Source organism: Epinephelus moara, chromosome 21 (genome assembly GCF_006386435.1).
Source record: "Epinephelus moara isolate mb chromosome 21, YSFRI_EMoa_1.0, whole genome shotgun sequence".
In the NCBI taxonomy this organism is placed as follows: domain Eukaryota; kingdom Metazoa; phylum Chordata; class Actinopteri; order Perciformes; family Serranidae; genus Epinephelus; species Epinephelus moara.
This window is the reverse complement of record NC_065526.1, coordinates 3,137,726-3,165,140: the sequence shown is the minus strand read 5'-3', so window position 1 is coordinate 3,165,140 and position 27,415 is coordinate 3,137,726. Positions and strand designations below refer to the sequence as shown.

General features: G+C 41.2%; 1 protein-coding gene across 2 annotated transcripts; it reads left to right on the top strand.

Annotated features, from left to right (window-relative positions):
* slc39a6 (solute carrier family 39 member 6) lies at window positions 1-27,186 on the top strand. 2 transcript variants are annotated; one of them, XM_050074484.1, is made up of 12 exons: window positions 1-141; window positions 2,994-3,174; window positions 5,788-6,436; window positions 8,885-9,041; window positions 9,514-9,606; window positions 9,710-9,879; window positions 10,910-11,098; window positions 11,962-12,046; window positions 12,614-13,015; window positions 14,515-14,595; window positions 14,842-15,032; window positions 19,747-27,186. In XM_050074484.1, the coding sequence occupies exons 2-12, from the start codon at window positions 2,996-2,998 to the stop codon at window positions 19,897-19,899; spliced, it is 2,349 nt and encodes a 782-aa protein (XP_049930441.1). In that variant the 5' UTR covers window positions 1-141; window positions 2,994-2,995; the 3' UTR covers window positions 19,900-27,186. The 2 variants fall into 2 exon arrangements, with proteins under 2 accessions (XP_049930441.1, XP_049930442.1); XM_050074485.1 differs by lacking the exon at window positions 1-141 and adding an exon at window positions 273-571.
* Window positions 27,187-27,415: the final 229 nt, after the last annotated feature.

Genomic DNA, 27,415 nt, shown 5'->3' with positions numbered 1-27,415 from the left:
ATTTCCGGCAGCCTCTGAAGGAGGCACACACAGCATCCATTCGTGCTCATTTACTGGACCGGAGAGGACCGAGCTGCACCGGGACGCGTCCACACATCAACCGGAGAGGACAAAGCACTGCACTAACGTTCACTGCACACCGTGAGTTATTTCCACACATTTAAAGGCTTGTATTGGTCTCACTGTGAGGCCGCGTGGAGGTGAGGCACGTCCGCTCCGCACGGCGGCGGCAGCGGCAGCGGCTGGCTTCAGTTTCCGGGTTTGCGGTCTTTGTGCACACGGCACCGGGCTGGTGCAGAGCGCATAAACCCAACGTGTTACTGTTTACCTCCAGTGTGTGTGTGTGAGAGTGTGTGTCAAACACAGACACGCGTGGTCGGCTGTGAGAAGGATTTTATATTTTTATGGCTCGATGTTATTTTTAAAGTAAAGCGGAAGCTCGCAGCAGCACGAGGCCCGAGCCTGGGCCGCATCCGCCTGGCAGATGCCATCTGTCAGCGTCCTCCGAGAAATTTAACGAAATAACTGCTGCTAGCAGGGTGGCTAACCAGGCTAATTACTAACAGAAGAGGTGAGGAAGCTTCCAGTATCATTATCTTCATCATTATTCCTGAATTTTAAACACGATACACTCGCATTCATTTCTATTAATAACGATGAGCTGTTTGTTTTATTAAGATGGCATCGGACTCTCTGAGAATGCCACCCGGAAACCTGGTTTCATTCGGATGAACCTCATTCAGAAATCCTACAAGTTAAATATCTCTGACCATCAGAGGACGAGTCACTTCTCAACACGGCTGTCTCTGTGTAAACCAATCATTTAGAGGATGCTCTTTAATTCGGCTCAACATTAAACACACTACACGACATAGTTTTCTCATCCAGCCAACTCTTTATCTGGTCACCACTGTGGGCTGTGATTTAAATTAGCTGAGGGGAGGTGTGATGACCAGTGTGGGATCCACGGGGATTTCTGTGAATAAGCGGGGTTTCCCAGTAATCTTTATCCGGAATTAACCATTGTCTTCCGTCATTTAGCCCAACTGACACATGTGCTGTAATCATGTTTCCTATTGTAATTAACCAGAATGCACTGGAGCCAGTTCTGCACGCTTTGTGTACTGTTTCCTGTACTTTACAATAGTCAAGTAAAAGTAGAAATATTACAGTGTAGAAATACTCTATTACAAGTAAATGCCCTGCGTTCACACGTTGACTGAACTAAAACTACAAATTGTATAATCACAGTGTGAACATGAACTTCTTGTGATTCAAAAGCTGCTGTACTGGGGTGCAGCTTTTAATCTGATGCTACTTTATACTCCTGTTCATCTAAATGATGGGGATTATGCACTTTTTGCTCCACTACATTTATCTGATGTCTGTATTTAGTTGTTGCTGTGCAGATTTATTTTTCATGGCTATGAAGAGCTTATAAAATATGATGCATTGTCATAAAGTGCGTGAAATAGTATTTATAATGTGCAGAAGTGGCACCAGTGCAGCCATCTGTATTTGAAAACTGCTTACAGTAAGTAAACCATAATCATGTAATTACATTTGAATAAATATAATATAGTTACAATGTAAGAAAAATTACTGACAGGTGGTTTTGCCAGCATATTTTCCTTTATACCAGAGATAATATTGACATGTCATCGACTTTAAAATGAATTATATCAGAATCGGCCAACATGGTCTTTCTTGTTTTGCACAATGAATGAATATTACATACTTTGAAAATCATGCTTTTTCATGTGTCCATCTGCTGGTGGGCCGTCAGGATGAAAGTGTGCATGCATACTATGATAATTTCATTGCAGAAGAGATTTGATCACTAAAATAAGGCGGGAAAAAGTGGATATATCTATCAATATTGGTTATCGGCTAAATAAGTTGTTATATATGAGCAAAAAATCATGAATTCAAAAATAAATTGCACATGCCATTTAAACTTTTCCATTTAAACTTAAACATGGAGAACTATAGTAGGGCCAGTGTGTTCCAGTTATACCAAGGAGGTAATGTTCGAATGTTATACGATCGTGTGCCTTTGTGTTGTAAATATAAATTCTATGTTACATATCATTTATTTTTAGGGACAAAGGCCCGTGGAGGATAAAACAATATTCCCTCTGACATTAGTCAAGTGTCAGTTTCACTTCCCTCCTCCTCCAGAGAAAAACAGCTTTGTTGTCCATGCGCAGCGTTTTCTATTTAAACTGACGAGTTGTTTAATCTCTTATTCCATCGACAGAAAACATTACCTCCTTCTGGCTTCTTACGTTTGAGGATTTGTTGCTTATATTCTCTGGACTTTGGAAACAAACACTGTGGTGACGTCTTTATGGCCTTGGGAAACTTTTTAGCATTACTCACATTAAGTATGACAGGTACATGATTCATTAACATATCCTGTGGTTTATTTTGTTGGTCGGCAGCTTTTCATAGTGTTATTTTAAATTTCCACGGCTTTTTCTCTGAACAAGCTTTATTGGGATCAGAAATTGATCCAGTCAGAAGGCGGCCACAAACACTACAGACGAATGTTCTAATTTTAGTGAGTTATAGTTATGTGTAGTGACCGTCACTTCTGTAATTTCTTTGATTCATTGTTTTGTGGCTGCCATATTCTGTCAGTTCATGATTTAAATTATCCAGAAACTCCGCTTTGTGTCCTTCACATCCTTCAGAGGGCTGTAGTTAATGTCGCACTGTCGCCACAGCTTCCGCTTTCTTGTTTTGTCTGAGCAACAGTTCAAACCCCAAAGTTATTCAGTTCATTAAGATGTGAAACAGAAGCAGAAAATTCTCAGACTGGTGAAACTGGAACCAGTCAGTTTGGTATTTTTACTTAAATTAAAACATTTTTTACTGAAAATTCTGCTTATTCAGAAATAAATGAGAACAGTTAAACTTATTTTTAAAATAATCTGTCATTGGGTTTCAAATATAGTTTAACAGATGCTCTAACTTCTTTTCCTTGGCAGAGATGATGTTGACGTTGATGTTGATATTTCTCCTCGCCGAGAGTTTGTCCAGCGGGGATGGGTCGACCAGTTTAGACTGCAGCCCGTCCACCACAGAGACCAACAGATTACTGTCGGCTGTGGTCGACTCGCAGAGAGCCGAGCAGAGCCAGAGGCAACACCTGGAGGCTCTGTTCAACAGGTGAGCTCCTGTCTACAACCTCGACAACATTGAACTGAGTTTTTGTCTGTTTTCCAGACCTGGAAGTGGTTTGGATTAACAGAAATGTATGAAAAAGTTTTGATTGTATTTTGTTTTGGCTGAGGATCATGACCGTGATCAACCTTAATTTATTAGGTCACAGAACAATTAGCAGACATGTCTATAAAATTAATGTTTGTTTAAAGCAGCTGTGCGGCACTTTACGTTTTCGTTGATTATAGCGCCCCCTTTGGTCGAAGCGGTATGACACCCACAGCCTGGTGTCGTAAAATCTCGACTGCAACCGTCAATTACCGCATGCATTTGTTTTGGAGAGCGAGAGCAAAATCATAAATGTTCTGGTGCAGCTCTGAATTTCTTATAAACTGAGGACAACTGCCTGCTGTATCTGAATTTCTTATAAACTGAGGACAACTGCCTGCTGTATATTTGTGTTCATGGTCACAGTCACAGCTAAGTTTGTGGCGTTTGTTGTGACGTTACCAGACAAAAGCGGTTCACATCAGCTAACATTACATTTAGCTTGCTTATAACTTCCATGTCGTCATATATTGAAGTGAAACAACGTCTAACAAGTTGCGGTATATTCTCTAAATAAAAACAAAAACTACATACCTGTCGATTAGGAAAAGGGCCAACTCGGGATCAGTTTTAAAACCTTTCAAATCTCTCAGCTCTCTCCACTTGGTGAATGTCTGACCGAGGGTTACACACGTTTGGGCTCGAGCCCTATCACTGTCCCGTTTAGCCTTTTTCTGTTCTTTTTCTTTTAGATGGTGCTCCTTCTTTATCCGTCATGACATCGAAAGTACAACCAAGTCCTTATAGATACATCTGGTAAAAAAGTACAACCAAGTCCTTATAGATACATCTGGTAAAACTGTTAGGTGTTCAGCAATGCCCGTTGCGTACCGCTTACTCGAAGAACACTCTCTGTAAACACGGCTCCTTCTTCTTCTGTGGTTTAATGGCTGCGGGCGTGCAGAATTACTTCCGCCTCCGGGTGCTGTATTCTGGTTTGCTGACTTCCGCTGTGTCCAACCCGACCAAGGCTACGCTAAATAGCCATATAGAGAAAGGCTTTTTTTGTCACTGTTGGGTTCAAATAAATATGCAGATCTTCAAGGGGGGGTGATACGAACTAGGGACAGTTTTATAAATGGTAAAAAGTTCTGCACAGCTGCTTAAACAACAAATAGATGCCTACAAATTAGTGTATGCAGCGAGTTGGCTGCAGGAATATATAACAAGCAAGTAAAGCACCAGCAGTTTGCTTATCGAAAATTGTCTGGGAAGTAGGTGTGTAATAATGTACTGCTTTATAGGCCTATCCGTTTTAAACTCAAGTCATGGAAATTGGGTAAAAATATTGAGAATATTGCAAGCAAACCCTGCGAGTTGCTGGGTCACTGTTTTGTTTTTTAAAGTAACATTTCCCTGTTGCAGCTCAACAAAGATTTGCCTTTAGTATGACTTAGAGCTTTACTAACTTGTGGTAGGTTTTTCCCATTTCTGACAATTTAAGAGTTCACTGGAAAAAAAAGAATAATGGAAACAACTGTGAGTTGTTGCTTTATATCCAAAAACGTTACTCAATATTGTTGAATTCTGCAGATACGATTAAAAGAAAGTTTTCTTTCCTTACTTTATGTCACTAATTTGCACAGAATAAACACAGAAAAATTGTTACAAGATTTTAAAACAGTTGTTTTCTAAAACTAGTAGGTTTTAGTTTTCACACCTGACATAAAACAACTTCCTTAAGTATCATTTTTTAGCATTAAAGTCTTCTTTAAAAGGTCCAGTGTGTCACATTTAGGGGTATTTAGTGGCATCTAGTGGTGAGGATTACAGAGTGCAGCCAGCTAAAACTTCTCCTGGTCAGAATTCCTTCAGTGTTAAGTCTTAAGGAGATTTTTGCCGGGTGCTGAATTATCCGCAGAGGTCTCTTCCTCTCCAAAACAAACAGATCAAGTGATTTTAAACTGGAAAAAAATCTGAATAAAGCAGTTTGACTGGCTGCTAACTACAGTGGCCGAAGCAAAAACGCAAATGTCCCCCTCTAGAGCCAGTGTTTGGTTTGTCCATTCTGGGCTACTGTAGAAACATGGCGGTGCATGATGGCGAGCTCCATGGATGAGGACCTGCTCCCTATGTAGATATAAGTCTCATTCTAAGGTAATGAAAACACAATGATTCTTATCTTCAGGTGATTATACACCAAAGAAAACACTTACTATATGACATTCCATTTCTGCAGATAGATCCCCCTAAATCCTGCACACTGGATCTTTAAAAGATGGTGTAGTGCATGTGCACTTCATGTCATGAATAAGTAAACATGTTTGTTGTTCAGTAGTTAAAAATTAAACGACTGTACCCAGTGAAATATTAATAATTTGTACATAAATAGCAGTGAACTCTCCTCTGGACTGTTAGCTGCTGGTTGCTGGCAGATCATAAATATTGAAGGAGAGCTTGGTGTGAAAATAGCAGTTGTTCTGTCAGCAGTTATTTTGTTCTGTCAGCAGTTATTTTGTACAAAGACTGATGAGTGGTTATTTTCTAATTGATGTTTTATAAAATTTATAGATATGGAGAAAACGGCACCATCTCTCTGGCCGGTTTAAAGCGTCTGTTACAGAGCGTGGGGCTGGATCGCATCAGGACTGTTATGGTGCAACATCATGAGCAACCAGGCCACCACAATCACCACCACCATCATCATCATCATCACCACCACCGCCACCACGAGGGCCACCAGCACCATCACTACCATCTCCACGATGACAACAACTCGCATTTTCAGAAACGCTCTGAAACCTCACAGCCCAGAAAGTTACCAAAGACCCCTGAAGTCTCCAAAGATCAGGACAGCCACCACAACCTGCTCGACAAGAAGACAACGGTGGCAGCGGCAGTGGCGGCGGCTCAGGAGGTCGGCACCACGGCGGTGTACAGTGCCCAGGTGGTGGTGAAACCAGATGATGCTCATAAGAGAGAAGACAGCAGCCCGGAGCAACCCAGTCCTGCCGGGGAGGAAACCACCAGAGCGTCTGCTGCCAGACTGGTCACTGAAAGCCAGACTCAGGCAGCTGCAGTCAGCCGTGGCGATCACGACCATGTCCATGACCACGTTCACGACCATGACCATGACCATGACCACGTTCACGACCACGACCATGACCACGATCACATAAACCAGGATCTTCCCCACAACCGAAGCATAGATAATGTTGAGGTAAGACAAAAGAAGAATTTTGCCTTGGTGAAATAGTGTAAAATTAGAAGCATTTGCAGAATGAGACAATAAGTAGTTAAGCCTGAAGAATCTGACCTAATGGGTCAGTACCAACTTTTAGTACTTGACACTTGTTCATCTTTCAGCATAGGTAGGTATCTTACTATATAATGACAAAAAGTCTGTCTGTGTGTCTGTTCCACGTTTTTCTCCTCACTGACTTGGTCAATCCATGTAAAATTTGGCACAGTGGTAGAGGGTCATGGGAGGATGCCAATGAAGCAATATTACATCAATTGGCCAAAGGGGGGCGCTATAGCAACCCATTAAAATGTCAAACTTTGAATGGGCATATCTCATGCCCCGTATGTCGTAGAGACATGAAACTTTGCACAGAGATGCCTCTCCTCATGAGGAACACATTTGCCTCAAGAACCCATAACTTCCGCTTATATAGATTTTCCGCCATTTTGAATTTTTTGAAAAACACTTCAAATGGATCTCTTCCTAGGAAGTTTGAGCGATCTGCATGAAACTGGGTGAACATAATCTAGGGACCAATATCTAAAGTTCCCTCTTGGCAAAAGTTGGAAAACTTACTAAAACTGAGCTTCTATAAGGCAATGAATATTGCGGAGGGCGTGGCTCATCACATAAAGGTGTATAACATCTCAAGGGTTTCACCCATCACCACGCAACTTTGTAGGCATATGACCACACATAATCTGAGGGGACCCCTCCATTATTGACCCCATCAAACAAAATGGGGGCGCTAGAGAGCTCATTTCTTATCTAGGCCTAACCGCCATATGGATTTTTACTAAACTTGGTAGATATGTAGAACAGGACGCCTCAAGGTGACTGGAGAAATTTAACTCTAATTGGCAACTGGGTGGCGCTATAACAACAGAAAAATGCTTCAAAATGGCTAAAATGTGACCGATCGCTGTGGCTCCCCCTGTGGACCAATGTTGGTGTTGTTTTTTTCTAATTTTTGGTATGACTAAGTCATGGTATGGTATGCTGTACATAATCACGGAAACTGTCAGTGTGTCATTCTGTCAGTCAGTCTGTCAGGGGGGGGACTGAGCTAGAAGGTGCAAGTGCAAGTGCGCGTGCGCCTCTACTTAGCCTGGAGTTTGTTTAATAGTGACGGGGAGTCGATAATAGCGGACAATTTAGTCTCGACGAAATCAAAGAATGCGCCACTATGGCAACACTTTGGCTTTGAGCCAGACGAAGGACGCAACCCTTGTTTGCACTGATTGAGTAAGTTGCAAAATGTATTTGTAAGGAATAAAAGAAACAACTTGTTACTGTCACTCTGTTGTCCTAAGGTCGTTTTTTATTTTAAATGAGTCAATTGCGCCCCCAAGTGGCGAAAATCCGGTATTGCCGACTTGATGCGTTTTTTTACAAAAACTGGACCGTTTTTTTTTTCTCATACCGACCCAACCCTACTATTAACTACAAAATATGATTCAGCATTTACATTTGGTTCATTTGAGGTGTCCCAACTGATTAAGTGTCACGTTAACCGGTTACTTTAGGTTCGTCGTGGTTACTGGTTAATAACTGGTTTGGTGCCAAGATTGTTTTTAAAGATTATTTTTCTGGCTTTGTTAAATAGGAGAGTCTAAGCATGAAAGTGGAAGATAGAGGGGGTATCATGCCACAAAGGACCGCAGGCTGGAATCGAACCTGCGACCACTGCGGCAAGGTCATTGCCTTTGTATATGGGTGTGCGTGACCAGGGTGCTAGGATCTTGTTATGTATCTGTGCCGGCGATAGCTGTGGATTGACGCTTTGTTTTTAAGTTGCCTGTTCATCCGTCTGTCCCATTCACATAAACGTATTAGACATTCTAATACCTCAAGGACGCTTTGAGAGAAATTAAAATTTGGCACGCTTGGTCGTTAAGGATGAACTGATGACCTTGCATCTGTGTCCATCTCCTGCATGCGATATCTCAAGAACACCCTGAGTTGGTTTCTAAAAATTTTGCACAAACGTCCACTTACACTCAACATTGAACTGATTAGATTTTGGTGGTCAAAGGTTAAAGTGACCTGAACAAACATGTTTTTGGTCATAACTCAAGAATTCTCAGACTAAGAATGAGTCTGGACGAACTTGGATGTAAACTGTACCTGCAGCTTGACTGGTTTGCTGAGGCATACAACCAAGTGGCAGTAACTCTAGTTTCAACACGACGCATTAGGTTCCACCATTTTTGTGTGACGATAATAGTAGTCTAGTTTTCTGTACGATGGTGTTGCAAATAAGAGGACAGTGAACACAAAGTCCAAATAAGTTTAAAAAATAAGTCTCTTCAGGTTTGTTGAGTCAGCCTGTGTAAAACCTATAATGATTTTCATGTCTGTGTTACCGTCTTCATGTTTCCTAAATGTGAGTGCAGTTAGTGAGTTGTTGTGTTTTACCTCCAGTGTCTGAACGCCTCCACCATCCTCTCCTCACACGGGATGTCTCAGGAGGTGGGTGTGACCCTCGCTGACTTCAGCTTCCTTTGCCCCGCCCTCCTCAACCAGATTGATGGCGGAGCGTGTATTCTGCACGGCGGCGCTGCAACACACGGGGAGAGAGGTGGGACCCATTAACGGGGCAAATCTTTATTCAGTTTTTAAAATTAAAATATATGTTGCTGTGTCAGTAAAGTAGGAGAATGTCAGAGAAGTGTTCAGACAGACCGTAGCAACATCTGTGTGGATCTGTCATTGATCTGTTACTCAAACTGGACTTCCTGGTTTCACCTTCACCTGCATCATCCAACCAGATAATGAAGTTATTCTTATCATCCCAAATATTACATATCTGTCTGCTGACTCACTGACTGACACACCTGTTGTGTTTCGGTGCTCTTTGACAATCCAGATTTACCTGTTTACACCTGAAACGCCCTCATAGACTACAAGTTCTAAGATGGGTGTGACTGATGTTTTTATTGTATCTTATGCTGATTCATTTTTATAGCAGCTCTGTAATTCGATGTGATGATAATGGATTTATTTAATATCTCCCCCCCTTTTTTTTTTTTTTTTTTTTTTTTTTTTACCAGACCATAAACATGGTCACGGTCACCATGGTGACCACAACAACTCAGACAGCAGGGAGCGCTCTGGAGGCGAAAGTGGCAAAAACATCACAATAGGTAAGATCATGAATTAATAAATCTGTGATTAGACTTCTGTTAACCGTGATCGTTGGTTAACTGATTGCTTTAAAAATGTGCCTGTTTGATTTGTGTGCTGCAGCGTGGGTCGGAGGGTTCATCTCCATCAGCATCATCAGCCTGCTCTCCCTGCTCGGCGTCGTCCTCATCCCGCTCATGAACAGAGTTTTCTTCAAGTTCCTCCTCAGCTTCCTGGTGGCGCTGGCTGTCGGCACGCTGAGCGGTGACGCCTTTCTTCATCTCATCCCCCACGTGAGTCAGCGACGTTGCAGGGCGTCCATATCTTTTACACCACAGGACTTTTGACGTCTTGCAAGCATGTAGTCCTCACATTATCAGTCCTGTAGGGTCAAATTAAAATTTTGTCCTGACCTGAGACACAAAGCATTTTAGGGCCATTTTCACTCTGGTTCAAAGGCTGCAACAAAGATCGGGGATCAGATGAGTGTACAAAATAGCAAAAGCAGTTGTATTTACAAAAAGTGACAATAAATAACAGAATGAACATGAAAGTCAGTTACCAGTCATGTAGGCGTGTTGGGGTTTGTGGAAATGTCTGTGGTAACCAAAAGAACAGCAGCTGTACCCGTCGGGGAAGAAAAGGATCGACTCCAGAAGGAAGGAGGCATTAATGAGCAGAGCACACCGGGCCCAGGTGTAGCTCATCCAGCTGATGACCCTCCATTCAGCACCTGCAACACACAAATAGAAACAGCAGTACAAGGACGCAGGGACCCCTAGTGGAAAGGAGGGATCATCACAACACTTTAACATTTGTTTGAGTCCAAACCAGAGTTCTCTTCCATCAAAGGAACTTAATTTTAATTCTAATTAATTCTAGTATGACATATAACGTATACGTCCGCAGCGCTTTCTAAACTGCAACAATGACATAACATTGCAATAACAATCATCAGAGGCTAAGAAGCTCATGGACCTAAGTGTTTTTTGCTGACATTTTCTCCTGGTGTTCTTCTTCTTTAAGTTAGTTGCTAACTGCTACCAGCTACTTTCCTGCGGTGGGTTCGCACACATAACACACCGTCAAAATGTTATACCCGTCCTGCCCATGGTCCCGTCCTACTGGCTGTCCTGTTCATACAGACACTGTTTTGGGGCTGTTACTACCGCCGATGCTGCCGTAAAGGCGAGACAACTCTCTATAGTGATGAAACTGGCGTTCCCCCACCCTATCAATTAATTGGTCTAGACTTTGTGTTCTCACTGTTTTTAAGTTTTTGTCTCATCGTCCTCTTTGTGTTCATATCTGTGGATGCTTCAGTCTCAGGGAGGCCACCATCACCACCACGAGGATTCTGGGATGGGTATGGAACATCACGTCCATGGTGAGCCAGAGGAAAACCTGGACGCAGTGTGGAAGGGTCTGACGGCTCTGAGTGGAGTCTACCTCATGTTTCTAATCGAACACTTCCTGACGCTGGGAAAAATGTACAAGGACAAGAAACAGAAGGTCAGATCACAAACACACAGATGAAGTGCCCAAAACGACATTTCATCACACGTGATTCCAGTCCTTATTCTCTTCCGTATGAATAGATCCATATTTGAAGATGTATAAATACTCTGAATGATTAGTAATATGATAATATGTAGTGCTGCTACTAGATGGCTCTGTATGGATTGATTTTTTTCTGCCAGAGCTCTACCAATTTTTGAGTTTCAGTACCAACATCGAAATATCTTTGAGAAAACGTTTTTCTACCAAACTGTCTTTTATGTATTAGAAGACAACAGTTAATTTAGACAATTTAGACAACTGTCTAAATAAATTAAAAGCAGCCTATGACTGATTAAAACTGATCATTTAAAACAAGTAGTATGCAATTAAAGCAGCTGTCAGCAAGATTATGAATATGACCAGACAGTCGCTAACAACTTCTAATATTTGAAGGAGTAGTTTAATTATTTTTGTTCCCAACTATTTAAGTTAAAAACCCAGCAACACTTGAGAACATAAAGATCCTGATCACTAGTTAAACTGGAACGATTTGTCCTCATATATACTATTTTACTCAGCGTAACAAACATGGCAGTTATCAAATAATTTTTGGAGGAAACATTTGATTTGACTCAAGAATTTGGCATTTCTGCTGCTATTTGTGACATTTTAAACACATTGAAGACAATACATTTTAAATCCAAGATAAAAAATAAGTGATTTTAAATATTTATGTGATTTTTAACGAAGGTTCGAAACCATTCCTCTGGAGACTGTAATCACCATGACAACATGAGCTTTAGTATTGTGCTGTTGCTGGGGTTATTCATACTGTATCATGAGGTTATAACAGGGTGTTTGTGCCGTCTGAGCAGATCCAGAAGAAGTGGGATCAGAACGACAAAGCAGATCCAGAGAAGCAGCCTGCTCTGGAAGAGAACGACCTGAAGCCAACTGAAGGTAAGACGCCACATCAAACAAACACCCTGGTGGTTTTTTAACCTTCTCTCTAAAGGGGAAAAAAATATCATGTCCCAGAAAACATGGAATTTGTTAGCTATCCAAAAAAAAAATGAAACTGTGTTAGAATTCAGCTCAGAGTCCAGCTGAGACTGAGGGCTTGTTGAACACAGTCTGTATTTTTCGTCAGAAATAAATAAATATGAGCTGACGTTGTGTCAGTCACCTTGTCTTGTTATCTTGTGAGCCTTGTTTTGCGTCATATCTCAGGAACAGAAGGGGAGACATTTGGTCAGATACTGAATTGGTGATCTTGAAACTGTGCTGATTGTATAGATCTTCTGTGTGTGAAGCATCCATGTTTTCACTGACATGGATGGAGACTGCAGGTATACAGGAGGTAAATTGCCATGAAATTAACTTTTGTTGCGATTTGGTGCTATAGAAATAAATCTGACTTGACCCGTTGTGGTAACAAGACCATTTTTGTGGACAAATTTGAATCAAAAATCTCATTTCATATTTCAGCAGTTAGAAGAAATAAAAAGAATTATTCTCTTCCTTCAGATGTAGAGACGAACGGTGCCGGTATGTTTGGCGACCACTCGAGCAGCCTGCATGGTGGCAGCGTGGCAGAAGAGGAGCAGGTGATGCTGGCACCGCAGGTGTCCATCGTCTCGCCACAGGGTTACGACGGGGCGTCGGGGGCTGCCGCCTACACCGCCGAGGACTGCGAGAACAAATGCCACTCCCACTTCCACGACACTGTGGGCCAGGCCGACAGCATGCACCACCATCACCACGACTACCACCACATCCTGCACCACCACCACTCCCAGAACCACCACCCTCACAGCCACTCCCACTCCTACTCAGAGCAGCACTTCCAGCAGGCCGGCGTGGCCACGCTCGCCTGGATGGTCATCATGGGAGACGGACTGCACAACTTCAGCGACGGCCTGGCCATCGGTTAGTAGGTGTTGCTGTCATGGCTGGAGCTCAAAACATACTTTAGCTTGACAGTCACAACAACCTTAAAGGGACAGTTCACCCCTAAATCAAAAACATATTTTTCTTCTTTCCTGTTGCAATTTATCAGTCGAGATAGTTCTGATGTGAGTTGCAGAGAGTTGGAGATATCAGCTGTAGAGATGTCTGCCTTCTCTCCAGTATAATGGAGCCAGATGTCACTCAGCTTGTGGTGCTCAAAGCACCAAATAATACATTTGAGAAACTCAACTGCAATGTCTCTTTCCAGAAATCATGACCTGGTTACTCAAGATAATCCACAGACCGAAATCATGACCTGGTTACTCAAGATAATCCACAGACCTTGTTGTGAGCAGTTTAATGTAGGAACTGTTTTCTTTCTACCCAACCGCAGCCGCCAACCGAATTACTGCGCTGAAGGAAGCATCTACTCATAAGCTCCTTTTACACTGCCAGATTTTCCGCGAATGTTGGGCCGTTTTGCCGGCAAGCCGCGAGCGTTTAGACACACAGAGGCGGATTGGCGAGTTGATCCAAGGTGCCCAATTTTTCGCCTCGTAGGGTAGACATCTTGGAGGAACCTTTTTGGTTTAAACAGACCGAGGCGGCCCTCCACAACGGGAGGGGCTGTTGATGACTTGTGGGAGGAGCTGTTGATGACGCTGCACGTGCAAGCCACTGGCGGTGGATAAACAGGAAACAGCTGATAGCAGGAATTAGNAGGCGGCATTTTGCTGCACTCCCCGATTTTGTTTTTATACTGCCAATGCTGAAAAAAGACTGATTGAGCTTTCCTGCAAGTTTGCACAACTCCTGTTTAAAAAGGGCTGGAGACGAGAGGCTTGTGACAGCATGAGATGTGAACACTAATGGTGTCCTCCTTGGCTGAACTGTAATGTTAGCTAGCTCAGTGGTGCTTGGTAAACTACCAGTAGATGGACACCTCCTTCTATGTGGTGATACAGTTGGCGGGTGTAGTGAGCACCACAAGCCGAGTACCATCCATTTCCATTATATTGGAGAGAAGACAGACATCTCTACGCCTGATATTTCAAACACTCTGCTTCAGAACTATCTAGATTGATAAATAGCACTACAGGTTAGATTGATTATGTGGTTAACTGTTTCTTTGAGAGCTGTTTTGGATCAACAAGGAAACAAGAAGTCAATGATGACACGGCTACTTCAAGTCCAGTGCTCAGGTTGAACATAAAATGTATTTGTGATACATCTACCAAATACCTGCTCAAACAAAGACAGGAAGTATCACCAGCACTTCGACTGGTCTTGTGGAATGAACAGCAACGCTCTCAGACAATGACCGATACACATTATTAATAATAAACTGATGAATGTAACCAACCCAAGATATGAGCTGCCTGGCCGCTAACGTTACTCTGCGGGATTGATACTGACAGATTATATAGTACAGTACCAGTGATGATGGTAGGTTTGAATATTTTCCTGTCACTCTGCAGGAGCTGCCTTCACTGAGGGTCTGTCCAGCGGTCTGAGTACATCTGTGGCTGTTTTCTGTCACGAGCTGCCTCACGAGTTAGGTAAGACCTTCGATCTCATCTTCGTCTCTCAGCGATGGTTTAATCTACAAGTGTTTGCTGCACGTAAAGCATGAGTGAACAAAGTTTACACATTAAAATCCTATTAGTGTGTGACACTGCTGAACTACGGTTCATCTCAGTAGATTTAAAGCATTTCAGGAGAGCGTAGATCTCATGTGGTGACAGTTACTTGTAAAGTTTGTAAAGGTTCCTTGTCTTGGCTTGAATGTGGACTCTTTTTCCCAGGTGACTTTGCAGTGCTCTTGAAGGCCGGTATGACGGTGCGTCAGGCCATTCTCTACAACGTCTTGTCGGCCATGATGGCCTACTTGGGTATGGTGACCGGTATCCTGATCGGACACTACGCAGAGAACATCTCCATGTGGATATTCGCCCTTACAGCTGGACTCTTCATGTATGTGGCTCTGGTGGACATGGTGAGTCAACATTACCTCTCTTAAACCTGAACACACGGCAAACAGTCACAAGCTGATCATGAACATGTATTTTCTGCAGCTGCATGATAAACAATAACAATCACTAGTTTCATCACGATACGATTTTTGATTCTTTGGACAACAATACAATATTTGCAGATATCAAGTAAGCCACGATACACTGTTTAATTCAATTCATATACAACGATATTATGTGCCCAGAACTGCCACCGTTTAATTTTTTGCTTTTGGCCATAAACGATAAAAACGCATAAATAACTGTAACTAACTGTACACAGTTAAGTGCAGTTAAGTCTACGTGAAACTGACTCCTCAAACACACATAAAACAGCATGTGGGACAAGTTAGGATAAGTTCTTGAAGAAATGTTTTCATTTTAACTAGGGCTGTCAAAATAATGTGTTCACTTCAATTAATAAATCAAAAACAAAATGAATTAAATTAATGGTGAGTAACTGCGCTCTGGTGCCCCTTGACCCGGTGCATTACTGAAGGCCACAGTGGTTTTATCACATGATGGAGGCAGAAGAGACGACGCTGCTCGGCCCTGTGAATGGTTTACATTTAAAAAACGCCCAGATGGAACTGTTGATAGGAGCACTGTTCTCTGCAGTTCCTGCAGTAAGGAACTTAAGTATCATCGAAGAACCTCTCGCCTGAAATATCACCTCAACACAAAGCATTTAGCAGAGAACCCGGGTGGCCGAGCTAGCACAGCGTCTGATGTTTGCACCAGCAGCCAGCCTCATCAAGCCAAACTCAACCAGGCGTTCAGAGGCAAACTGAGTAAGTCTGTCTGTGAGCGACTAACTCCACTGCAAAATGAATTGCAACCAATTCACTGCAGACCAATTTGGGTGGTAGATAGGGGTGGGAATCTCTAGGCACCTCATGATTCGATTCAATTCCGATTCTGAGGGCAACAATTTTGATTATAAAACGATTCTCGATTCTAAAACGAGCCAATAAGAAAATTTACACTAGATACTGAAAAACATTATTGTAATAAAACTGGGAACACACATCCAGTGCATACAAACTGTATTACTTACTGTGGTTGAGATGACTACACTCCACCAGTCTCCTCCTCATCCACAAATCTCAACGAGACTCTCCTGTCCCTCGTTGACCTCCTCGACATTTCTCCTCCAGTATTTACAAAACTATAACTGACTATAATTATCTATGAACTATAAAAATACAAACTATTGCAAAAAAGACGAACGATGGCAAAACTACGAACTATGGTGAAAACACAATGAAAACACGGCAAAAAACACTCAAAAGATCTCAAAAAATCACAAATACTATTATTTACAACACTTAATATTATTTACAAAGAAAACATCACCCAAACTCCGCTAAATCACTCCAACTTGCACCCTCCTCGTCAGCTGTCACTCTCCTCCTGCTGTGCTCACTTCCCTCCTTCACAGGTAATGACGTCACTACCGTAATGTACAGTATATCTACAGAATTACACCGATAGCGTGAATGGTCGAGGAGTTACGGTAATTTGAAAAATAAATATAAAAATAAAATTAAAATCGATTGAGTTTTCCACATCGATGCTCGCATCGTTGAAGACAGAATCTCGATGCATCTAAAAATCGATTTTTTTTCCCCCCACCCGACAATTGTGTCAAAAATCCAACAACTTTAGGACACATCTGCCAAAAATAATTTGAATTTATTTTTTTCAATACTTTCACTACAAAAATTGATGTATGCGATTAATTTAGATGAATTAATCACACAGTGTGTAATTATTGGATTTATTTTTTTATCACTTGACATCCCTAATTTTAACCTAAACCATCATCTTTTTCATCATCATTGAACAAAAGTTTAAAATTCGGCTGAATAATAAAAGTCAAAGACAAAAGAATTGTTTTTTGCTCGTCAGCCATTATTAGCTTAGGCACTTTCACGTTGCAGACATTAACCATACTTAAACAAATTACATGTATTATTTATACGTTTTTTGACACACGGTTGGTTGAAGTCATTGCATCTGCCGACTAACAGCGCAGGTGAATTTCAGCCCAATATCGTTGAAAAAGAGGAGCTAATGTTGCCCTAGCAAAAAGTTAGGGAAATGAGATGCCAGTACAGACGGGCATGTTGTGTTTCCTGAGTAATTTATCTCAAACGGCCTTGTTTACATATGACGTGTGACTGCTCTGTCCGTTGACCAGTATTTTCTTTGAAATCCAAAATTTTTCCACCCAGCTGTTTAATTATTGTCATTCTCGTGGCTGCTGCTGTTTGACAGTGACACATAATTTTAAAATAAAGCGTATCCTAAAGCTGATGATATGAATCAATGTTTCACTCAATGGCATCTCAATACATTGATGAAGATCGATAGATAGTTAAACCCTCAGAAAACAGCCAGTCTGAGGTCTTAACCCTCCTGATCTGAAGAGCATTCCTTTAAAGAAAACCAAACAAACTACTGAGAGCCAGCAGTGTTGTTACAGTGCAGTAACTGCAGGGAACTCTCAGCTGCAGACACATAACATCACCTGCTGGACATGAGCTCGCTGCCGCCCGGCCCAAAACCTTTTCAACCTCTATCCACATGTTTTAATTTAGAAGTTTCAGAACAATGCAACTTTTACCAGACATATGAATGAAACAGACATTTTGAGTTCACTGCTAACATTGACATTTAAGTTCCAAAAGAAAAAACTACAAGAACAAAACCAAAACATGTGAAAATGACCAGTACTGCCAGCTGGGTTTACTGGGACAGGCTCAGGGGACTCCATATCACCACCGCCTGCAGTGTTCAGTTTGTAATGTGCTAGCTGATAATAGCATGCGACCTGCGCCACAAACAGAGTTTCAAGAGGAGAGGGAGAGCAGGCAACACAGGCACTAACAACAAGTTTGACTGTGCATTGGACAGTTAGAAACGGACTGACACCATGGTGGAAACATTCACATAAAGAAAACTCTGCCAGACTGTTCGACTGGACATGAATGAACCATTTTCAAATGATTCTCCTTCATCTGGAACACTTGACAAAAATCTAAGACAGAACCTCTACATGTGTGGATATACATGCAGAACAGTGATGCATTCAGTAGAGGCCTGAATAAAGGTGCGTCTGTGTAAAATCAACACAAAAGAAACAAATACAAAAATTTAAAGAGATGTCAAAGCTGTTTGTGCAGGCTGACAGAATAAATTCAATATTTAGGAAGTGGTTAAATAAACAAATGATATATTATTCACTTTACGTGGTTTGAAAACAAACTGCTCAGCTGTTTCTCACTGAGTCAGGAGAACTGAAACTCCTCTGCTCTCCTCCAGTCAGCAGCATCTGCTCTGTCGACTCATCTGGTCCGACTCTCAGCCGGTCAGAGAGCAGCAGCCTTCAGGAGCAGATGGCCTCTTCCCACACACACACACACACACACACACACACACACACACACACACACGAACACATGACAAGTGTATGAAACCAAACAGAAGAGAAGTGAGCTGTCACAAACTGCTGCTGTCTGTTAAACACAGCAGAGCTTCTGTTGCCTCAGCCTGACCTCTTGTGGCTGCTGCTCCACACTGCAGTCTATGGGGTAATAAAATGATGATGTCTGCTGTCACCAGTTCATCCTGTAGTCAGCTGGTTTAGAGCTAGGACAGAGTCCAAACCAACAGCCCCACGATGAGTTCAGGACTTCTGAGACGCTGTGTTATGTCAGACACTGCTCAACACAGCTCCAACTCCAACTGCTGCTGAATCCACAACATCATCTTTTTACTTATGTTTTCACACAAAATACAACATGTACATGAGACAGACGTGGGGCCTCATTTACAACCATCACGTGCACATAAAAAAGGCTTTAAATGTGTGAATTGAAGACAGATTGTGAAAATTAGATGTGAGAGGAATCATTGTACGTATAACGATCTCTCACACATTTAAATTCACCTCATATAAGACGTTTCTCACAGGTCCACTTCATAAACATTCAGATGCAGCAGTGTTACTCGTGTTTGTGCCAGTTCAATATGTGACATTTCTCCAGTATGAAGCTAGGGCTGACCTGCCTGCAGCCTGTGAGCGCACGCTATATTAAATAATAGGGCACTCAGACAGCGTCAAACAACGTCAAAATACGTCCACTAAAAGTGCATTTTTTTCACACAGATAGGCTCGGATTGTTAGTATAATTATCTGACAACATAACGGAAAGGAGAAATGAACGTCTGTGTTTACCTTTAGCTGGATTCAGACATGTTCCTCTGCCTGTTGCTGCTCCCTCTCTCTCCTCGTCCGCTCTTCAGTTTCAATTTGGGATTTGTAAAAGAGAATTTCGCACCGGCAGGCGTACATACGGTTTTATAAATCAGTATGTTTTCGGCATATATACATTTCCTCCTGTACAAACATTTAGTGTGGATTCTTATTTTTCTGATTATTCCGACACCATATGAATGCGCAATAACTAAACATTTCTTAGTGTTAACAAGCAAGTCTCGTTAAGCGACTGCAGAATGTTCCGACTACATAGTTATAAAATTATTATTATTCATCTGTTTTTTGATAATTGTATTTTTTGGTTGCGTTTCCTGTGAAGCAAACGTTCCATCGCTGGGCGCCAGTCTGCAGCCTGAGCACTGGGAAACCAATCACAGATCAGTGTGATGTCATGTGTGTCGTTTCCTCTCCAGGTGCCTGAGATGTTACACAACGACGCCGGGGACCACGGCTTCAGCCACTGCGGCTTCTTCCTGCTCCAGAACGCCGGCATCCTGCTGGGCTTCTGCATAATGCTGCTGATCGCCATTTTCGAGCACAAAATCCAGCTGGACCTGGGGTACTGAAGGAGAGGTGTTTCATCCAGAGCTCCATGTGCGTTTCAGTGTGTGTCAGAAATGTAGTGTGTTTTTTATTTGTTGCTCCAGATGGTCCAGTCACATTGATTTAGTTAGTATTTTACATGGTGTAGGAAGACGCATCAGTTGAAACACAGACACCGAATGTAATCCAGGAAGTTGCCATGCTGACAGCGCTCTCTGATGTTGTAGCTGACGGAAACAGAAGCTAAACGTTCATGAGCTGCTGAGACTGAAATATCTGCTGCTCAAACTATTTTTTATTTTATTTTTCACTTTCTGTTACCGCTGTTAAAAACATGCAGCAATTTCTCCAGATGGCGACAAACTCGTGACCCCAAGTGGGAGAAAACGAGTGCACAAAAACAAAAATAGATCAAAGTTAAAGTCCCCTGTCCTAACTGCTCTTACCACTAAAAAAAAAAGACATGAAAGCAGCATGACCTCCCCCCGACCTCCTCTGCCGTCATATTTAATGTTTTTGTTTTTTATACGCCTTATTTTTTTTCTATCTGATGTGTTGGAAGTGTTTGTGCTGCTGAGTCAAACCAGATCAGTATTCCAGAAGATACTCAACGTGCCATAACAGCCCCACTGTCGGTTCAACAATGTACTGGGTCTTAAGATATTATTTCCATTCAAAATCATTTTACAGTATAAATTGATCCATTAACTGATTGGTAGGAACAACGGACATTATTTGTTACTTTTCAATATTTTTCGGACCAAAACTCAAGCTGAACCAGTTTGAAGATTTTCATAAAGAAAACCACAAAATATTCAAATTTGAGAATCTGGAGGCAGCACACTTTCTGCATTTTTGCTAAGAAAAGTTAATATCAATATTCTGTTGATGGGTTAATGATTTCAGCTCTAATTGAGATCAGTTTTCAGGGTCAATTAAGCCCCTCCAGGATTTAGTGGGCTGTTTTTGGGATTGTTGCGACCTGAAATGTCTGATTTCACGGCAGCTTTTCTAAAAAACTGCAAGTTATGTTGCAGTGTTTAAAGCAGTTTTTTTGGTCACAGATTCAGAGCTTATTGTTAAGAGCATTAAGTGTTTGACATTGAATTAGAATTTATTCGTGATCACCATCAGCCATCAGCTGTTAATGCTGTGCAACGCAGCGCTGAACGACTGTCCCTTTGAGAGAGACTCTCCTGCTCTCTGCCCAGTTAGCACATTAACACAACACAACGTGATCTCGTCCCTACTCGTCATATTTTGCTGCTTGGGCTGAAGCCCCACAGCAGCAGTTAACATCCAACACCGAACCATTCATCTTACACCAACACCGTGACCAAAACAACCTATTAAATTCTGTTGGTTAACGTTAGCTTTGTGATGCTAACAGTTAGCCTTGTCACTGTGTGTATGACTCCAGGCACAGAGCTCCGGCCCTGCAGCAGCAGTCTCATGATAAACAGAGAGAGAGGGGCTGAGTGAATCCATGTCCAAGTTACCATAAAAGGCAACACACACCGACCTTGTCACCTGACGCCCAAATAAGACAACAGACAGATAAAGTAAACAGTATCACCAGCGTGGACTGTGGCAGCACATATAATAAAAATGTTGCTTTTTTGAAGCATTAGAAATTTGATGATGGCGTAACTCGATGTGGAGTTTTAACGACCATGATGTGCTTTGATGTGCAGCTGCTGCTGTTTGCTCTCCACACTCTGGTGTTGCCATATAAACCTGCAGGACTGCTGACCCCATCAGAGAGTGCTGACGGTCAGCTGATCAGCAGGTGAACTTGGTAGTTTGGAAGTCCCGACACTGCGGCAGAGATTACTCCTTTGGGAAATTTTTCCCTCATCAGACAATCTGATCAAATCTTGCTGAATGAACTCACTGTGAGTAATCGGAGCATTTTCAGTGGGAAGTTTGGATAAATCAGCAGGAAATCCGTCCATTAAATGAACCTGAGTTCAGCCTGATGAAGGAAACGGTGTCGTAGACCTTGTTAGTTGGAAGTTAACACTCACTGTTGCTGTTTCACTTTGAAAGTTCAGTCACGGTTCATTTTCTGATTGTCAAACAGCTCCTTGAAAGATTAAGTTCTGGATGAAAGTATAAACATGACTAAATTGTGGGGCCGACCGCTCGGTCGACTGAGTTTGCTTCAAGTGGAACAGTTGTTAGAGTGCTGTGCAGTGTAAATCTGGGGATGTTTTGATCCAAGATATTGCTGCAGATTAATGCTCTTGACTGTCACGCTTCTTTTGGGTACAGACTGCTACGGACATGATACAACAGCACAGATCTTTTCTCTTCTGATTACAAGCAGTGAATTTACAGCTCACAGATACTTAATACGACACAGTCTCTGGCTTTTGTTTGATAGCTAGTGTCAAAAATGTTGTTGCATACTTCCGATCTGTCGGTGGCACAGTTAACTTGTTTACTATAATACATGAATGCCTCTGTCACACTGAACGTCCCGCTGAGCCCCGTTATAATTTTAAAACCTCGAATATGTGTACTGAACAGCCGAATCTGATTCAACTTACGTGACTCTCGAGTTGGGTACAGCCCTGCTACAATGAAAGAGAAAAAGGACCACACCTGAGTTAAGCTGAAATGAGGCCTTAGACTGGAAATGGATATTAATGATCAAGAAAATCCAAAATTGTGCTGAAATTGTTTTCGCTGTCAAACTTTGCCTGTTACAACACGTTATCCGCTTTGAACAAACATTTGTAAATCTGCTGTTCGTTTAGGAAACACATTTAGACCGAGATTTGTTTTCACTAATGTGATGAGCAGGACGAGAACAAGATGGAGGCAAATCTTACGTACGTTCTCAGAGTGGTGTTTTCTTGTGAGAAGATGAAAAAATCAGTTTGGAGAGTGATGATGCAAAGTCGTATTAATCTGGAGCCTTGAATTTTCCCCCTAAACATGAAAGTCTCTCCTGTGAAGCTTTTCTATTTGGGATCGTATCGCAGTGTTCGCCAATGTTTGGATTTAGACGATCGGAAAAAACAAACAAACTGAGCCTAAATGAGTTAAAATTTCCTTTTTATGAGGGATGTTTGAACTGAACTGAATCCTGGCACTTCTGATCTGCACATGTGGAGCTGAACAAGATCTACATTCCTGTTGGCTATCCTGTTATCCTAGATTTGTTTTTTTGTTAGTTTTGTTTTTTCTTTCTTTTTATAAAAATATTGCAACTGCACTTATTTTAACGTTGACATTTTTTGGCCCCTCTTCGTCACTGGCTCGTTCAGCTCCAGACAGCAGATAGAACATATGCAGATGTTTTATTCGGTTGAAGTGGTGATGATCAGTTGTCGTCTCTCCAAATCAGTTCAACTCTGTGTCTTCCAGGAGAGACTGTCTGAAAACGTGTGCCGTTATCACTCCACCCTCCGACAAGCAAATGTGGCCCTAACCTGGCCCTCGAGATTAACATTTTTGCCCTTATTCTGAAAAAGACAATATTTCTAAGCTGTTTACATGATGAAAGTAAATGTTCCACTTATCTTCTAGTTTACACACAACTGTGTATACTCTGATTAACGTGCCCTAACATGTTGTTTATAATGGCAAAACATGGAAAAGTAGAGCGGCTTCTTTCATCCAAATAGGAGTGAACTCAGCCTCCCTCTTTCGTTCATTTAACCATCTTCTGGAAAAGGTTAGCATTGTGATATTTGCGTACACCCTAAAACCTGCTTAGATCCAAGTCCTTCATAATTCCAACCAGAAACGTGGGCTTATCCTTGGGGCAGGGATCGCTACCCAAGCCCTGCGAACTGTTGGCAAGTTGGTCTCTGTACATTGTATCCATGACAAAGCACAGAGCTGACTGTGAACAGACAAAAGGCAGTGTGTCACAAACTGCTGTAAAAACCCCAAATGAGAAACATATTCCGAATGTGCTGTGTAGATGTCCAAGGAATGCTCCTAAAATCTGAATAATGCCGGCATATTTAACGTCTTAGAAAATGGTGCATTCGGAGAAAGGCCTAATTTTGAATAACTTAACTTTATATGCTGTTTACACAAAGAGCTGCCAATGATTAATCAGTTGGTTGCCAACTATTAACTGAGTTGCCAATTAATTTGAAAACAATGAATCCGTTTGAGCAATTTTTCAAGAAAATAAATTCTCAGATTCCAGTTTCGTAAATATGAATATTTTCTGGTTCCTTTCCTCCTCTGTGACACTAAACTGAATCTCTCTGGGTTGGGGACAAAACGTGACATCTGATGATGTCATCTTGGGCTTCGAGAAACGCTGATTTTTCACCATTTTCTGACATTTTACGGACCACACAACAAATCCATTAATGGAGAAAGTAGATTAATCTACAGGGAAAATAATCTTGAGCTGCAGCACCATTTACATGACCCAAATCAAATTCAGAATATTGGTATATTTGCAATGTAAGGGAAATATTAGTGTGCATGAAAACGTCGTCACTGACTGACTGACCGTGACCTTTGACTTCTGTGTCAGAGAAAGGCCAAATACAGTGTTTTCATCTGTCCAGTGAAGAGCTGAGAAACTGAAAGCAAACTCTGGCAACAAAAAGGTGAAACTCAGCAGGTACTGTAGACTACAGGCTGTAGTGTTAGTTTTTGTTGAATTAGTTTTTAATTTATGTTTAATTTTATCGTTACAGTAGAAGAGTTAACGTGGCAGCTCAACACTGACCGTGTTCAGAGAAACTAAGACTTTAAAGTCACTGTTAGTCTTTGTTACAGTATTTCTCTTTTACAGTTTGAATGTGGACTTTGTAATTACCACAGGAGAACTACACTTCAAACTACAGATCATCTAACGTGAGCTCATCTTGAATGGTTTCCTGTAGTATTATTATTATTTTTTGTTTACAGTTTGTTTAATAGAACATTTTTGCTGTTTATGTTAAATGACAATGTTCCCTCACAGGTCATGATTTTCTGGCCTAAAAAAATTGTACGATTTTAAAAAATAATAATACAAAAAGTACGTTGAGTCCAGACACGAACCTCAATGTGTACATCACATGTACAATATTATACTATATGTAGATATTTATGTACAATACGGTACAAGTATGTGTCTGATTTGTTTCAGTTGTGGACTTTATAGTTTCACTCGCTGTGCTGTTTGTTGTGAACAATGTGAGTCTCTGTTACGTTGTATTCAACACAAACCAAAAGAATCTCATTCAGAGGAAAAGTTACAGTGTGGAGAACACGTAGGAGTCTGAAAGTAGAGGATGTCATTTCATGTTTTTGTCGGAAACAAAATGTCAAGTGTTTGAAATGAATCTGTTTTTGGAGGAACTACAGCAGGTGGATTAAATCATACAGACGGCTCACGATACAATCACACAGTAAATACACACAAAATGTTTCATGATCTGAATTCATGATCTTTTTTATTGAAAACGTTTTATTGAGTTTCTGATTTGACTCAGGTCATTTTTGAGGTTAATATTTGTGGTTGTGTCAAAGTTAAATCTATTCAAAACTGATGTTACGAGAAAAAGAGCTGTGAGTTTCTAACTTTGAGAACAAACTGTTTCAGACCAGATTGAATTTCAGTTAAATTTAATCAAAATAAGACACATCACACAAACGTTGAAAATGAGGTGTGATAAATAAAATGTTTACTGCCATGTTGCAACCAGTAGGGTTTCTTTTTCTCTTATTTTCTCCTTATAGTTCTCACAGCATATATTAATTCTACTCAATAGATGAGCAATTTTACGATTAAAAACGATGAAAGCAAAAAAAAAAAAAAAGTCTGTACAAATGCTCAAAGATTTTTACGTTTTCTTTTTCATCGCATTTCCTTTTCATCGCATTTCCTTATTTAATCATGCTTCACAGGGGGTCGTACTTCGGCCGTTTGCGCTCCCAACTCGTTAAATATCCCCGCTTTGTCAGTGATGTTGGTGTCAGACACAGAGGCACCTTTGGCGGCGGTGTGAAACACGCTAGACACCGTAGTTTGTGTGAATATCAAGCTGTGTCAGTGATAGTGTGTAGCTATTGAAAATGGGTCTCTCCTTTTTTTTCTTTTTTCAAATTTGGCACAAATGTCCACTTGGACTTAACAAAAAACTGACTGGATTGGTCAAAGGTCACCGTGACTTTGTATCCATCTCATTCTTGTGAACGTGGTATCTCAAGAAGGCCTTGAGGAAATTCTTCAAATTTGGCACAAACGTTCACTTGGAATCAGCAATAAACTGATTAGAATTTGGCTGTCAGAGGTCAAGGTCACTGTGATCTCACAAAACGTGTCTTAGGCCATAACTCAAGAATTGATATGCTCATGATGACAAAACTTCACAAAAATGTCTAACAGGAAAAAATGACGTGATTAGATTTTACATCCAAAAGGTCAGAGGTCAACCTCATTGTGACATCATCATATTTTGCAAAAACACTTTACTGGCCATTATTCAACGTCATGAGGAGGAAGTGTACGTTTCCTGTAAAAATGGAAGTCTGTTTTGAAAAGAGAATTCAACTAATGAGTGTAAATGGACATGCTGTCCCAGAACATCCAAAGCAGACGCAGGAGGGTACCTAGCGCGTCATATTTCAAGTCCACTGACAAAGCGGTGGTATTTGACTTGATGGGATGAGAGCCTGTTGTGTATTTATCACAAGAACATCTAAACAACCGCCTCTTGTATGAGTTCATGAGGTGACATTTGCTGATGTTCATAAAAACATTGAAGTTAATAGCAGTTGAACACCTTTGTTGTCTGTTATGTTAAAATTGCAGGAAAAAACTCTCCATGTTTAAAAAGTGATTAAAGAGAGTTTTTTTTGTTATTGTCACAGTGTGGCAACAGTTGTTTGTTTCATGAGTCTAATCGTTTGAATGTCGAGAGCATGTTTTGTACATAACTCCTCTTTTTTGAAAATTCAATCAGAGCTCCAGTCGCCATTTTAATTTTGTAATGTTACTTAGTCACATTTTTTGCACGACTGTTAGATTTTCTTACGATACAAAATGTGTTTATACTTTGCAAACAGAGTAAATCTGTCACTACTAAAACTCTCTCTACTCAAAATCATTATTTGACACAATTACTGTAACTTTATGTGGCCTCAAAAATGACCATTGAGTCCAGTCAACACCTGGAAGTCTCCAATAAATGAGAGGTTTATCAATCTGATGTTTTGCTGTTTTAACAGTGTTCCTGTTATTTTGTCCACCTCTGTATTGAATCACTGACTGCAGTGACCTTCAGGCAGCTGTGATGTTGACTCACTGTGACATTCCTGAACACAAATAAACTCCGTCACCTTCCCACAACATTCTGTCTGACCTTCTTTGTGTTTCACCTGGACAGTGACAGGTGATGATTTTATAACTCGTCCTGAACAATGTAAAACCTAAACTTTTGATATACCTAGTCTCTGTCCTCTTTGTTTTCTTGGTGAAGAGCAGCTGAAGCCTTTTCAGCTTCATGTAATTAAAGTATGAGCAGTAAAATTACACATGTATTGTTAGCTTCATGGAGTAAAAGACATCTG